This window comes from Staurois parvus, unplaced genomic scaffold, assembly GCF_062004578.1.
Source record: "Staurois parvus isolate SC_StPar_1 unplaced genomic scaffold, SC_StPar_1.0 ptg000772l, whole genome shotgun sequence".
NCBI classification, from domain to species: Eukaryota; Metazoa; Chordata; class Amphibia; order Anura; family Ranidae; genus Staurois; species Staurois parvus.
This window is the reverse complement of record NW_028318568.1, coordinates 2060971-2075607: the sequence shown is the minus strand read 5'-3', so window position 1 is coordinate 2075607 and position 14637 is coordinate 2060971. Positions and strand designations below refer to the sequence as shown.

At 41.2% G+C, this 14637-nt stretch overlaps 1 protein-coding gene across 4 annotated transcripts in view; it reads right to left on the bottom strand.

The window, feature by feature from the left end:
* The window catches only part of LOC149444794 (triple functional domain protein), a 455657-nt gene that overhangs the window by 6557 nt on the left and 434463 nt on the right, over positions 1 to 14637 (bottom strand). The window contains exons 46-48 of one of the 4 annotated variants that reach the window (XM_089654524.1): positions 12068 to 12262; positions 9808 to 9985; positions 2534 to 3225 (exon numbers count right to left, since the gene is read on the bottom strand). In XM_089654524.1, coding sequence (XP_089510650.1) covers positions 2534 to 3225; positions 9808 to 9985; positions 12068 to 12262 — 1065 coding nt within the window. The remainder of the gene's footprint in view (positions 1 to 2533; positions 3226 to 9807; positions 9986 to 12067; positions 12263 to 14637) is intronic. The other 3 variants (XM_089654525.1, XM_089654526.1, XM_089654527.1) reach the window with 3 other exon arrangements.

The window sequence follows — 14637 nt, the reverse complement described above, 5'->3', positions numbered from 1 at the left end:
TCAAAGGGACGATGGACGGGGCAATGTACCATCAAACCTTCTTCCCTCAGCCAGGGCATTGAAAATGGGTCGTGGATGGGTGTTCCAGCATGACAATGACCTAAAACACATGGCCAAGACAACAAAGGAATGGGTCAAAAAGAAGCACATTAAGGTTCTGGAGTGGCCTAGCCAGTCTCCAGACCTTAATCCGATTGAAAATCTTGAAGGGAGCTGGATGTTCAAGTTGCCAAACAACAGCCACCAAACCTTAATGACTTAGAGAGGATCTGCCAAGAGGAGTGGGACAAAATCCCTCCTGTGAAGTGTGCAAAACTGGTGGCCAACTACAGGAAACGTCTGACCACTGTGATTGCCAACAAGGGATTTGCCACCAAGTACCAAGTCATGTTTTATGAAGAGGATCAAATACTTCTTTCCCTCATGAACATGCAAATCAGTGCATAATATGTTAGACATGCATTTCTGTTGAATTTTGTTGCTATTCTGTCTCTCAGTGTTACAATACACCTACCATTCGATTTTTAGACTGATCATTTCTTTGTGAGTGGGCAAACATTCAAAATCAGCAGTGGATCAAATACTTATTTCCTTCACTGTATATACACACACACAGTTAGGTCGATAAATATTTGGACACAGGTACAGTTTTAGATTTTTTTCAGGTATTTACAAAAACATATTAAAGCTATAGTTATATAATATATATGGGGTGAAAGTGCACACTCTTGGGTATGTACATCCAAATTGGAGGAAAGGTTTAGGAATTACAGTGCTTAAGAGTAGCCACCCCCCCTTTTCCAAGGGACCAAAAGTAATTCGACAATTGAATCAAAAGCGGTTTCATGGCCAGGTGTTGGGCTACTCCTTCGTTATTTCTTCATCAATTAAGCAGGTAAAAGGTCTGGAGTTGATTCTAAGTGTGGTATTTGCATTTGGAATCTATTGCTGTGAACCTACATCATGCATTCAAAAGGAGCTGTCCATGAAAGTGAAACAGACCATTGCAAGGCTTCAAAAACGAAAAAAAAATCTATCAGAAAGACAGCAGCAACATTAGGAGTGGCCAAATCAACAGTTTGGTACATTCTGAGAAAAGAAGAACGCACTGGTGAGCTCAGCAACATAAAAAGGCATTGACGTCCACAGAAGACAACAGTGGTGGATGATTGCAGGATCCGCTCTATGGTCAAGAAAAACCCATTCACAACATCAGACAAGTGAAAGACACTCTCCATCATTGTTAGCAAAGTCTACGATCAAGAGAAGACTTCATGTGAGCAAATACAAAGGGTTCACTACAAGGTGCAAACCATTCATAAGCCTGAAGAATAGAAAAGCCAGATTAGACTTTGCCAAAAAACATCTAAAACAGCCAGACCAGTTCTGGAAAAGCATTCTTTGGACGGATGAAACGAAGATTAACCTGTACCAGAATGAGGGGAAGAAAAAAGTGAGAAGGCGGCTTGGAACAGCTCATGATCAAAAGCACACAACGTCATCTGTAAAACATGGTGGAAGCAGTGTGATGGCATGGGCATGCATGGCTTCCAGCGGCACTGGGTCATTGGTGTTTATTGATGTGAAAGAAGACAGAAGCAGCTGGATGAATTCTGCAGTGTTTAGAGGTATACTGTCAGCCCAGATTCAGCCAAATGCAGAAAAGTTGATTGGACAGCACTTCACAGTACAGATGGACAATGATCCAAAACACACTGCAAAAGCAACCCAGGAGCTTTTGAAGGAAAAGAAGTGGAATATTCTGCAATGGCCGAGTCAATCACCTGATCTCAACCCAATTGAGCATGCATTTCACTTGCTGAAGGCAAAACTAAAGGCAGAAAGACCCACAAAGAACAACTGAAGATAGCTGCAGTTACAGCCTGGCTAAGCATCAGAAAGGAGGAAACCCAGTCTTTGGCAATATCCATGGGTTCCAGACTTCAGGCAGTCATTGCCAGTAAAGGATTCATGGCTACTCTTAAGAGCTGTATTTCCTAAACCCTTCCTCCAATTTGGATGTACATACCCTGAAATTAAACCTGAGAGTGTGCACATTCAGCTCATATCCATTATAGAACTATAGCTTGAATGACCAAACCTAAAATTGTGCCAGTGTCTATATATATATATATATATATGGACCTAACTGTGATATATGAGAGAGGGTGTACAAGAGTGTGACATGTTTCAGCTAAACTTACCCAGATTTGCCTTTGCCTGTACTTATATGTTCAGTACACTTTACTGTGTGCAAAAGTAAGACGCTATTGTTTAATATTTATCAGATGTAAAGTGTAAAACAGAGAAGGCAGATTATTAGTAATCTATATTAAGTTTAGAAGGTGTCCAGAAGGCAAAGAATAGAGTTTCACATGTTTCTAAATAAACATATGAAGTAAAGAACCAAACCAGTGATTATTTCACAGAAGAAAAAGCATTTTGGAGCTGGAGGTTAGTAATTCAATGATGTGAGGAACAGGCCAGGAGCAGGACAGATGTGGAGAACTTGCAGAAAGAGAGCTCTTCTTACCCCATTACTCTGAGTAGACTGAACTGATTGCTCACTGGTTGATGAGCAGGTGCTGAGACGGTCTGAATCCTTGTTGTGTGTGGACTGACGAAGACCTTTGTGTTGCAGGGTATCACCAGGAAAAGTGATCGAACCAGAACGACTAGCTGAGGATACTGAGCTCCAAAAAGAGCCTTTAAGAAAAGGGTTGCTGGATGAAGTAGACTCCTTGCCAAAAGACAATGGAAAGTTAAATGGACTATGAGAGTTAAAAGATGCTGTAGCATTGTTTATTTTCTTCGTTAATGCAAGCCGATATTCCTCAGTGTTCTCACAGAACTTTCTCTGAAGGCCGTTTGCTAATCCACTGGTAAGTTTCTTGCCGCCATCAAATGTCTTTATTTCAGATAAACATTCTTTATTACAGATGCTTGTCTCTGAACCTGAAAGAACTTTGTCTGCAATTGAAGGTGTAAGGTCTAAAGAGAAGCTGAGTGGTGACACTGATGCGCTACGAACAAACATACCTGACAATTTGTCTGCCTCTGCTATTGCAGGTGAGTGGTGTCTGACAGGCTGGGGAATTCGGGAAGGCCTACTTCGACCAGAGGTACTTAGTCCACTAGGGCAGGTAGGTCCACTGGTGGACGGGACACTACCGCTATTGCTTCCACCCATTTGGTTTCTGTGGTATTCCCCTGGTGATGTCAAGGCTAAAAGACAGAAGAGCAACAATAAATAGTATTGCACAGATTGTGTATTTAACCATTTCCAGTGTAATTGAAACCCTTATGCCCAGAAACAATTTTTACAGGTTTGATGGATAGTCATCACTGCACAGGTGTTTTTTTTCCCGATTTGTAGGCCAACTGTATTCTCTGCTGATATTTTCACAGCTGGTACTACTGCATTTTTTTTTTATACAAACATATTGTCTTTTATATGTGCTTTAGTTTAAGTGACTTTAACTATATGTTGTTAAACTAAAAATGTTTCATAAGAGAATTGCAGGGGTGCTAGTAAATGAATAAATAATATATAAAAGCTTTTCCATTGATTATTAGTATACCTTATATACAGTTTTAGAACCATTCAAGGATTAGCCTTAGATCAATTTACTTTATACATAAAATGATCATATTAAATTAATAGCTCATATTCAAAAAGCAAACCTAACTTGGCCTATTAAGTGTCTAAGGTAACAGTGCCCATACTATGAGCCACAGGGCTCTGATATTTGGCAAAAAAATGACAAGGGACAGGGCCTAGTGCCATATGGGGTTGGGGCTTAACCGCTTGCCTACAGGGCACTTATACCCTCTTCCTGCCCAGGCCAATTTCCAGCTCTCAGCGCTGTCACACTTTGAATGACAATTGCCCGGTCATGCAACACTGTACCCATATGAAATTTTTATCATTTTTTTGTGACATATAGAGCTTTATTTTGGTGGTATTTAATCACCTCTGGGTTTATTTTTTCTTAAACAAACCAAAAACCAATGAAAATTTTGAAACAAAAATGTTTTTTCTTAGTTGTTATAAAATTTTGTAAATAAGTGATTTTTCTCCTTCACTGATGTGCGCTAATGAGGCTGTAGTGATGGGCACTGATAAGATGCGCTGATGGACACTGATAGGTAGCACTGATGAGGAGGCACTGATGGGCACTGAAAGGCAGCACTGATATATGGCACTGATAGGCGGCACTAACTGGCACTGATAGGCGGCACTGACTGGCACTGTTAGGTGGCACTGACTAGCACTGATAGGCGGCACTGACTAGCACTGATAGGCGGCACTGGTGCGCAGTAATTGGCACTGATAGATGGCACTGATTGGCATTGATAGGTGACACTGAAGGGCAGCTCAGATGGGCACTGATATGTGACATTGATGTGCACTGGTAGGCACTATGGGGCACTGGCACGTGGCACTGTTCAGCACTGACAGCTGGCACTGATGGACACTGACAGGTGGCACTTCTGGGGCCACGCTGATCATCAGTGCCCTGATGATCAGTGTACATGTCCGCTCCGCGGAATGCCGATTACCGGCTCTCCTCTCCTCCAGAGCCGTCAGTGTGGACAGCTCGAGAGGAGAGAAATGCCGATAACCGGCATTTCCCTGTTTACACGTGATCAGCTGTGATTGGACACAGCTGATCACATGACCGAGCCGACATCTTCGGCTCTTTCCGTGGATCAGTGATCCGCTGTGTCCGAGGGACACAGAGCACCGCCGATCGCTGCGTGCTCCCTGAGCCGTGCATGCACGGTGAGAATGGAAGGACGTCAACAGATGGCCTATCAGAACGAGAGAACCACCTTGCGCTCGTCATTGGACTATATAGCGGGCGGGAGGTGGTTAAAATCAACTTAGCTGCTAAGGCTTTGCATACAGGTTGGCCTAGACACAACATTGGGCCTGTACCTAAGCACTATTGTTACCTTGGGCACTTCCTAGGCCTGGTCTGGTCAGATTCACTTTAACTAATTCTTTGTACACTAAATTCATAGAAACTAATCTGAAATCAACATATGATAAAAAAATCACAAAACGTTTCCTTTCTTACTAGTTAGTCTCGGGTAAAGCAGCTCTCATATATGTAATTTGCCTGGGTAGTTTTACACATTTGCCTAGAGTTCAGCTTTAAATGTTAATGATTGCACGCTCTTTTGCTGCGTGCATCAGGATATGCCTTTAAAAGATAAAAAAAAGGAAAACATATCCCTATAGCACGCCATGGAACACTTAAAACTTGTAGTTATGGTGTTGTAGTAACCAGGGCAGTTAGTGCTGTCCAACCGCATCAGAAAAGAACACACTAGATGTTGTTGGCACATTTTTTATCATTCACCAAAAAATTTTATATTGATAACAGAATTATACCATAAATATGCAATGCTTCGGCACCACACAATGCCTCTTCCCAAAACACTGCCACAAATACTGTGACTTCTCTGTTACCAGTAAAAAAAAAAAAAAAAAAAAAAAGAAGAAAAAAAAGGATTTTTACTTGCTTGAAGGTTCCATATCTTGGAGTACAGTACAGGGTACAGGGCACAGGGCACAGGGCTTGTATTCATAGGCCATGGGTTATAGGCGCTTACCTTCAGATGATTGGACACTGGCAAGCTTTTGAGGATACTTCTCCCTGGGGCACGTCCACTACAACCCTGCCCCACTCGGTCCTCAGTTTTGTAGCAAGCAAGGCAGAGTAAACCAAAGAGAGTAAGGGAGGATGGCCTACTGCACGATATGGAATTTACAAGCAAGTCAAAATTACATGCAGGTTTTTCATACACCATGTGACATCCACAAGGCATGAATACAAAGGATGGGCAATAGCTAGGCAGAACTAATCTATGCTAAGATGCCCAAAAAACGAACAGGAGTCAAGAACCAAAGTTCAGAGTGCCACTGCAACAACCCTGTGGCCATTTGCTGCAACCGCAGAAGACTGGATGTCCACCTGGTAAAAATTTGAGAAAGTATGAACAGAAGACCAGGTGGTGACCTTACACAGTCGGGCTACTGAGGGGCTTAGTGCCAAAAAACTCAGGAAACATTTATAGATCTTGTGGTGTGGGGCACAACAGCACAGGGAGAGGTTTTTTTTATTTGTGTAAGCTCTTGCAAACAAAATTTTTTTTATCCACCCTACATTGTTGGATTTTGAAGCAGGGTGCCCCTTGCAAAGTTCCAAGGACATAACAAATAGGGCATCCATTTGTCTGATAGAAGCAGTAGCTTTAAGGTGTACTCCAATGGCTCTAACTTTGTCCAGGCAATGTAGAGACCATTTCTTAGGATGCTTAGAAGCAGGGTACAAGGATGAAACCGCTGAAACCACCTTTGGAAGAAAAGAAGGCCTTGGGCGTAAGACAATTGTGTCATTGAGAAGCACGAGGAAAGGCTCTTTACAGTTCTGAGACATGTATGACAGATGTGATGGCAACCAAAAAGGCAAGAATCTCCAAGGAAATACCCCAGACTAGCAATATCCCAGGGCATAGGAAACTAAATAAAAGTCTCAAGGAAACACAGGGCACTTCAACAGAGGCTTGACACAAGAAACACCTTGAATGAAGGTTTTTTTTACCAAGGACTGCAAAACTAAAGGCCTTTGAAAAAAGGATAAATAAGGTTGATACCTGCTCTTGTGTGTGCTATAGAGTTGAGCTAAATTCTGGTCAAGGCCTGATTGTAGGAAGGCCAGATGCAAGGCACGGAGTAATCACTAGGATTAATTGACTGTTCACACCAGGCAAAATAAGATTTTCAGGTACGATAACAGATGTTCCTGAAGGAGGCTTTTCTTGCCCTTTCTCCTCAAGGAGGCTTTTCTTGGAATCACAGACTCAGAAGTCCCTTTATCCTTGAAAACCTGCGCTTGGACACCATTAAAGCAAGAGACTGTGAAGTAGGATGGAATAGAGGATTGCAAGATAGCAAATCTGGCCTGTTGGGAGAAGACTAGGGCTCATATGCTAAATACCTGAGTATGTCTGTGTACCAAGTTCTTCTGGGCCAGTTTGGTGCAATTAGAATCACAGTTTTCTGCTCTTCCTCTATTTTTGGAGCAGGTGAGGCAAAATTCACAGTGGAGGGAAATTAGACTGAACTGAGACTAAAGAATGTTTGAGGGCATCCAAGGCCAAGGCTAGAGGATCCCTGCTTCTGGAAACAGAGGTAGCTTCTTGTTGTATCTGACGGCTAGCATGTCCACATCTGGAATCACCATCTTTGGCATATCACATTGATAATAATCAGCCGCCTGCCAGTTTTCCACTCCTGGGATATGGACCACAGAAATTGCTGATAGTAAGTTTATGTCCCTGAGAGAATTTGGTTTGATTTCTTCAAGGGAGACAGGCTCCTCATGCCCCCTTGATGATTGATACATGCCACTGTGATGGCACTGTCTGACTACACTTGGATTGGGCTTCCTTTTAGGAAGGGGGTCCAGTGCTGCAGGACAGCCTGACTGCTGTGAGATGCAAAAAATATTAATTGGAAGTCTGGTTTCCTTTCTTGACCATGTTCCCTAAACCGTCATGACTCAATCCTTGACGTCTTCCTTGGAAAGACGTGTGTGAGGTGCCTTTTGCAGGTAGATTCAGCTGTCCAAGTTCTTAGCCATAAGATTCTACGCATGCAAATGGAATTTTGTCATCCGGCCTGCCAGACCATTTCAAGTGGCCCTTGCACCTCTCCTGCAGCTGCGGCAGACCTATATTTATGCAGCAGAGAAGAGGACAGAACTACTCTGACATGCCAGATCCTGCATTTCTCCATAGAGTCACAGAGAGGCTAGTCTCTGCTCTCCTTCCATCTCAGCAGTCAGCAGCAAAGAGGACGACAGAACTCCTCCTACAGATCCTGCGCCTCTGTGCAGCCACAGCAACCCCTTGTCTGTGCCTCCCCTGTTCTCTGAATTCAGAAGACTCTAGCATCCCTCCTCCAGACTCTGCAATTTCTGCTTCCCAGTTCTGCTCCCAGCTTCTTCTCAGTAGCAGCACAAGGTAAGGGAGGGTGAGAGACTCTTGACTTTTGATGGTGGGAGGCTTTTGTCATCTGTTGTAAGGAGAGAGGGGTGCTCTGGACATCTGCTTACAATGAGTATGAGAATAATACAATTCTATGCAGATCTGAAAAGGAGGTAACTGAGTAGTCTCCAATAAAGTTTTTTGTGGATGATAACAGTGGTGTGTGACCCTCATCTGTTACAGGTGTGTGAGTGGGCTCTGTGACAGTCTGCACCTGCCCTACACAATTTACGTGTTAAGGTATCACTAAAACCAGTAATAATTAAATGCAGAGGCAATAATGTAATATGATAAAGAGTAGATACATTTATATAGTCTTACAGATACAAGTGGCCCTTTGAGGGCAACCATAATGCTGATGTAGCGCACAATAAAATTGAGTTTGACAACCCTGCTTTGGGGCATCCACAAAAAAAGTAGTGCATAAGGCAACTGATTTATTTGCTCTGTAACAACACAGTCCTGAATTACAATTCTCATAATTTTCTATCTGCAGAATCTTTGAAAGAAGGAGCATTTTCAATAAGATAAAGTGAGATGTTTGCATAGAATAGAGATGGCAGGACCAAATACAGAAAAAGCTCACTTCTTTGAAAACTTTTTGCACTAGATAATATTCAGCAAAAGTTTTGGGGAGCAATTTAGATTTGAGCAGTTTAGAATAGAATAATAGAATAGCCCATTAAGTGTTACATAATTAGTCTGGCTGTCTGGCTGAAAAAAGACAAAAGTCCATCCAGTTCAATAAAAAAGAAAAAAAAAAAATTATAATCCTACACCCACAGTTGATCCAGAGGAAGGCAACAAACCCCCCCAGCAAAGCATGATCAAATTTGCTCCTGCAGAGGAAAAAATTCCTTCCTGATCCCCCAAGAGGCAATCAGATATTCCCTGGATCAACTTTACCTATAAATGTTAGTATCCAGTTATAATCTGTGTATCCAAGTGAGAATCCAGGTCTTTTTTAAAGCAACCCACTGAGCTGGCCAGAACCAACTCTTGAGGGAGTCTATTCCACATTTTCACAGCTCTCACTGTTAAGAAACCTTTCCATGTTTGGAGATTAAATTTATTTTCCTCCAGACATAAAGAGTGCCCCCTTGTCCTCTGTGATCTCAGGGTGAATAACTCTACACCGAGTTCACTATGGTGTCCGTTTATGAACCAGCGGTAATAGATCGCTGCTCAGTTCTCTGGCATTCTCGGAGAACAGTTCTCCTGTGAATGCCTTTTATGAAGCAGTTCTCCGAACGAAGGGAGAACGGTCTCCAAACGCTGGAGAACGGTCTACAAACGCTGGAAAACGGCTGATTTTACTATAATCTCGCGAGATTACAGTAAAAGATCAGTTTACTAAGCAGAGGTAAATTATCGCTGCTTAGTTTGCGGTCCCTCCGATTCTCCAGCTCTGGGCTGGAGAATCTGGAGGGAGAACACAGATGTCCAGTGAAGGGCTGAACATGTTCTCCGCTGATCTCCTGAGTGTCATAAACTGTGAATGACCAGAGAATAGCTGCGATCCTCTGAATCGCAGCTATTCTCTGTGTCATAAACGGACACCTATATGAAGCACTGATGTATTTATCTCCTCTTCTCAAGAGAGAATAAATTCAGTTCTTCTAATCTTTCATCATGTGTTGTAAACACAAATTGTTAGTACTGAATTTTAAGCAGAGTTCTACGTTATTTTTTAACAATGAAAACTCAAATAATTTAACTCAAGAGTTAAACACAAAAAAGCTTTACCATTGAGGAAGTTGAGCTGATTCTCCAACATTTGGTTGATTTCATGGATCCATAACTGTCTAACAGCAGGAGATGTAGCATTCATAATATACATTTCAGTGGAATCTGTAGATCTTGATAGAAGAGCAAACTTGCAAGGATCATTATCAATACATTCTTCCAAACTCAGGCAATTAACCTGTAAGCAACAAAGCAAGTGAGTTTACTATAATCAGTTTGAAGACCTAATGTAAATACTCCCAAATTACTGTTGTGTGATCCCAAAGATCAATTTAAGAAAACAAAATCCAGGACACACACAGCATGTCACTCTTCTTTATTTAGCAATAAATTAGCTTTACACAGAAATCATTTGTTGGCTAGATGTGTTTTGTTTTTATCCTTTGGAATTTATGACTAAATAAATAAGAGTGACATCCCTTGAGAGTGCCCTGGATTTTGTTTTCTTGGATTGCTGTATTGGACACTTACATACCAGGAACAATGAGATCCCTAGTTGTGATTTTACGGGGGGTCAGAAGTGTGGGAATTTCATTGCAATCTCTTCAATAAGCACTAGTCTGATCTCCCTCCAGAGTTACAAATGGTTATAGTGCCACACATCTTACTTGGACTGGTTCCCAAAGATCTATACTCAGTACCCAGTTTGAGCCAGGTCACAGGTATAAAGTCTGCTACTGCTGTGTGAGCTGCTCTCTTCCACTGGAGTTAAAGCTTCACATTGTTGGGCAGTATTATAGATATAATCGTGCAGTTCATCATTTGCAGGTAATATTGAGGGCAGTGGCAAACACCCTTCTGATAGAGGCACATATTTCAAATTCTGCTGTGATCAGTCTACAGCACTCGTTGCCAGTTTCCTGCATCCCAGTCCCATTGTTTCCAGGAGGACTATAAAGGGATCGTAGCTATTTTTGTTATTTTGATGGGGTGTAGGCATTATGAATTACTCATTTGTTAACTTGAGTGAAAGAGTCCTTCAAAGCTTTTCTTATGATTTGAATTATGTGGTGTATAATGAAACAGTGCTGTGGGAAGTGTTATGAGAAATTCCACTCACTTTGAATGCAATGGATCAGAAGGTCTAACAGTGTTAAAAAACCCCCCAAACACTGCCCTAGTATAGTATTTTAAAAGATTCAAATTTATTAATCAATAATATAAAAGCATGTACAGTTAGTCCCCTACATATGAACATTCAACTTGCAAACTTTCAAAGATGCAAACATGCTTGCATATTACACAGCTTTTTTTATGTTCAACTCAGTGGGCTGAAAGGAGAAAAAAACCAAAAAAAACTAATAGATCCCCTTACTAGCACAAGCAATATTGGTGCAGCGATCTCCCCCACTGTGCCTTCCTGTTCTGACGGAGATTCCCCCCTTCTAGAACACACCGATCAGTGCTCGCAGCCTTTGTCTGCAAGCGCTGATCTTTGCTGGATTTAAGAATAAGTTTAACGTACAAATGAGCTCCCAGAACGAAAGTCGTTCATAAGTAGGGACTTGCTGTACTCAAACATGTCACAGCAGGCAGGTCTGAAGCACTAAGAGTCACAGCAAAGCCCCTGGGGCTGGGGAGAGCAGCCCTGGCCACAGGCAGCAAAAACAACTTGTATGCACAACTAGATATCATTTGGAGCTCTTACTACTCCAGAACTGGCTGCATCACTCTGTTAGCTTAGATTAAATGATAAGTTCACCTTTTGCTTAAAAAAGAAAAGAAAAAAAAAAAAGTTTTTTTTTGCAGGTAAAAAAAAAAAAGAGCATTTATTACTTTTTGTTGTAGGAGAGTGTAAACCATATCGCTGGTGCCATGATGGTCTCCTGCAGACAAGTCAGTTTATCTGCTTGCCCCTACGGGATGCAAATTTTGACAGCGGGAGAAGTTCCTGAATATGGGTGTAACATGTTATGAAAGGTGAACTTATCCTTTACCTGTCATATACTTCGTTTATCAGACTGCCTCCACCGTACCATATGAATTTATTACTTCTACTGTGACAACCATGAGATAGAGTTTTCTTTTCTTTTGATTAAGTTTCATTATATTTGGGTCCTTTCTCCCCATTTCTTACCTTTCTAACCTCATTACAGGTTGAATTACTGAGCACACTGGTAAGTTAAATTCGGGTAGAGATATGGTGTATCAGCCAAAAGACTAAGGGAATGTGCCAAAGCCTAGTGATACCACTGCATGTTTACAATTTAGGAATCCCCTCGAAAAACATATTAAATATACATGAAAAGATGCTACTTACCTTGATACTATTTTTAAACAGAAAACCTGGCAAAGAGTATCCTCTCTTTTTATCTAAGGGCTCACTGAAGATAATAATTTGCTCAAAAAGGAACACCCGTCTTTCTTTACAGCATGGTAAAAGTCCTGAGCCTTGATCTGAGACTAGAAATGTATCTTGAAGCAAAAGCTTTCCTTGGGCTAAAATTTTTCCCTGCTAAGAAAAAGAGAATTGGATAAACAATTTACTCAAACTCAAAAAGAACATTCTACATATCAGGTTCAAAATGTAATGTTAACGGCAGTAACCCTACACTCAAAGGACATGTCTTTTTTCAACCTAAATATGTATTTTTTTTTTTACACAACTAAAGAAAATGCAGGGATGATTAAATGTAGGTCTTAAATTCACAATCAGATATATGGCAGCTATATATTTGACATTAGACAATTTTAAATGAGCACAAAAAAAGGAATAAAAAAAATAAAATAATAATTTTATATAAAAGATGAACTGGAGGGAACAGGTTGGATAAGCACCCCTGCATATGTACGGTCATTGAAAATTTAAGTACACCTCATGGAACTGGTTTATGTTTTCTACATATCTAAACAGGTAAACATTAGAATTTGATTCAAGTAGTGCCTACAGATAAAGGGGATATAATTGAACAATGACATATTAAACTGACATGGTTTATTCATTTTAATGATCCACTGAAAAATAACAAAAATGCAGATATGTTATATAGAAAAAGTAAGTACACTCCTACATTTACCACTTCAAATCCATGAAATTAGAATCTGGTGTTTTATATTAGGTTCCAATGATTAAAATCTTTTTGGGGAGATTATCTTAATGAACATGTCTTATTTAACAGATTCCCAACTGCGCTATAGCCAAAAGATGGACCATGGACATCCTCCCAGAAACACGCCCCCTGAAGCGTGCACTGCGTGCCATCTGTGATCGCTGTGTCCTTTGGACACAGCTGATCATATGGCTACGGATTGGGCCAATCACAGCCACTTTTATGTGAGTAGCTGTGTCCAATCACAGCTGATCACCAGGTAAATAGGAAGTGCCAGTTATCATCAGTCCTCTCCTCATGCTGACAGTGCGTGAGGAGAGGAGAGCCGGTAAGCAGCATTTTGCAGGGAGACATCTACACTGATCATCATTGTCCTGGTGATCAGTGTAGCCCCATCAGTGTGGCCAATAGTGCCCATCTGTGCTGGCAGTGCCCATCAGTTAATCAGTGTTGCCCATCAATGCTGCCTAACAGTGCCCATCAGTGCTGCCAAAGAGTGCCCATCAGAGCCACCCAACAGTGCCACCTATCAGCGCAGCCTATCCGTGCCCAGCAGTGACTTCTCATCAGTGCAGCCCATCAGTGCCCATCAGTGAAGGAGAAAAGTACTTTGTTTCGGTTATAAATTTTTGTAAATAAGAAAAATCTTTTTTTTTTTTTTCAAAATGTTTGGTCTTCGTTTATTTAGCAAAAAATAAAAACCCCAGTGGTGATCAAGTACCACCAAAATAAAGCTCTATTTGTCTCAAAAAATTATAAAAATTTAGTTTTGGTACAGTGTTGCATGACTGCGCAATTTTCATTCAAAGTATGAAAATTGGTCTGGGGAGGAAGGGGGTAAAAGTGCCCGGTAGGCAAGTGGTTAAACCTCAGACACCAATTCAGAAGTGAGCCGGATTTTGCATACTCCAGCTTTAGTAAATAAACCCCCTAGAGCAGGGGTTACAATTTCGAGTTCAGACCTACTAGCTGGTCACAAAACTTACTCTCTATCAGCTGCCCCACCCAACCTTGCTCAGGTCCGCCCCCAACCCCACCCCTAGCCCGCCCCCCAACCACGCCCCCTTAAAGTTTATGAAATTACATTTTTCTTTAGAATAGTCCAAAATATAAAAACTGCATACAGTAAAGTATATCCCAGCTCCCCTGTACTCCATTATAGTGATATGACATGTATACAGTAATGTATATCCCCTCCCCTGTACTCCATTATAGTGATATGACATGTATACAGTAATGTATATCCCCCTCCCCTGTACTCCATTATAGTGATATGACATGTATACAGTAATGTATATCCCCCTCCCCTGTACTCCATTATAGTGATACGACATGTATACAGTAATGTATATCCCAGCTCCCCTGTACTCCATTATAGTGATATGACATGTATACAGTAATGTATATCCCCTCCCCTGTACTCCATTATAGTGATATGACATGTATACAGTAATGTATATCCCCCTCCCCTGTACTCCATTATAGTGATATGACATGTATACAGTAATGTATATCCCCCTCCCCTGTACTCCATTATAGTGATATGACATGTATACAGTAATGTATATCCCCCTCCCCTGTACTCCATTATAGTGATATGACATATATACAGTAATGTATATCCCTCCTCCCCTGTACTCCATTATAGTGATATGATGTGTATACAGTAATGTATATCCCAGCTCCCCTGTACTCCATTATAGTGATATGATGTGTATACAGTAATGTATATCCCAGCTCCCCTGTACTCCATTATAGTGATATGACATGTATACAGTAA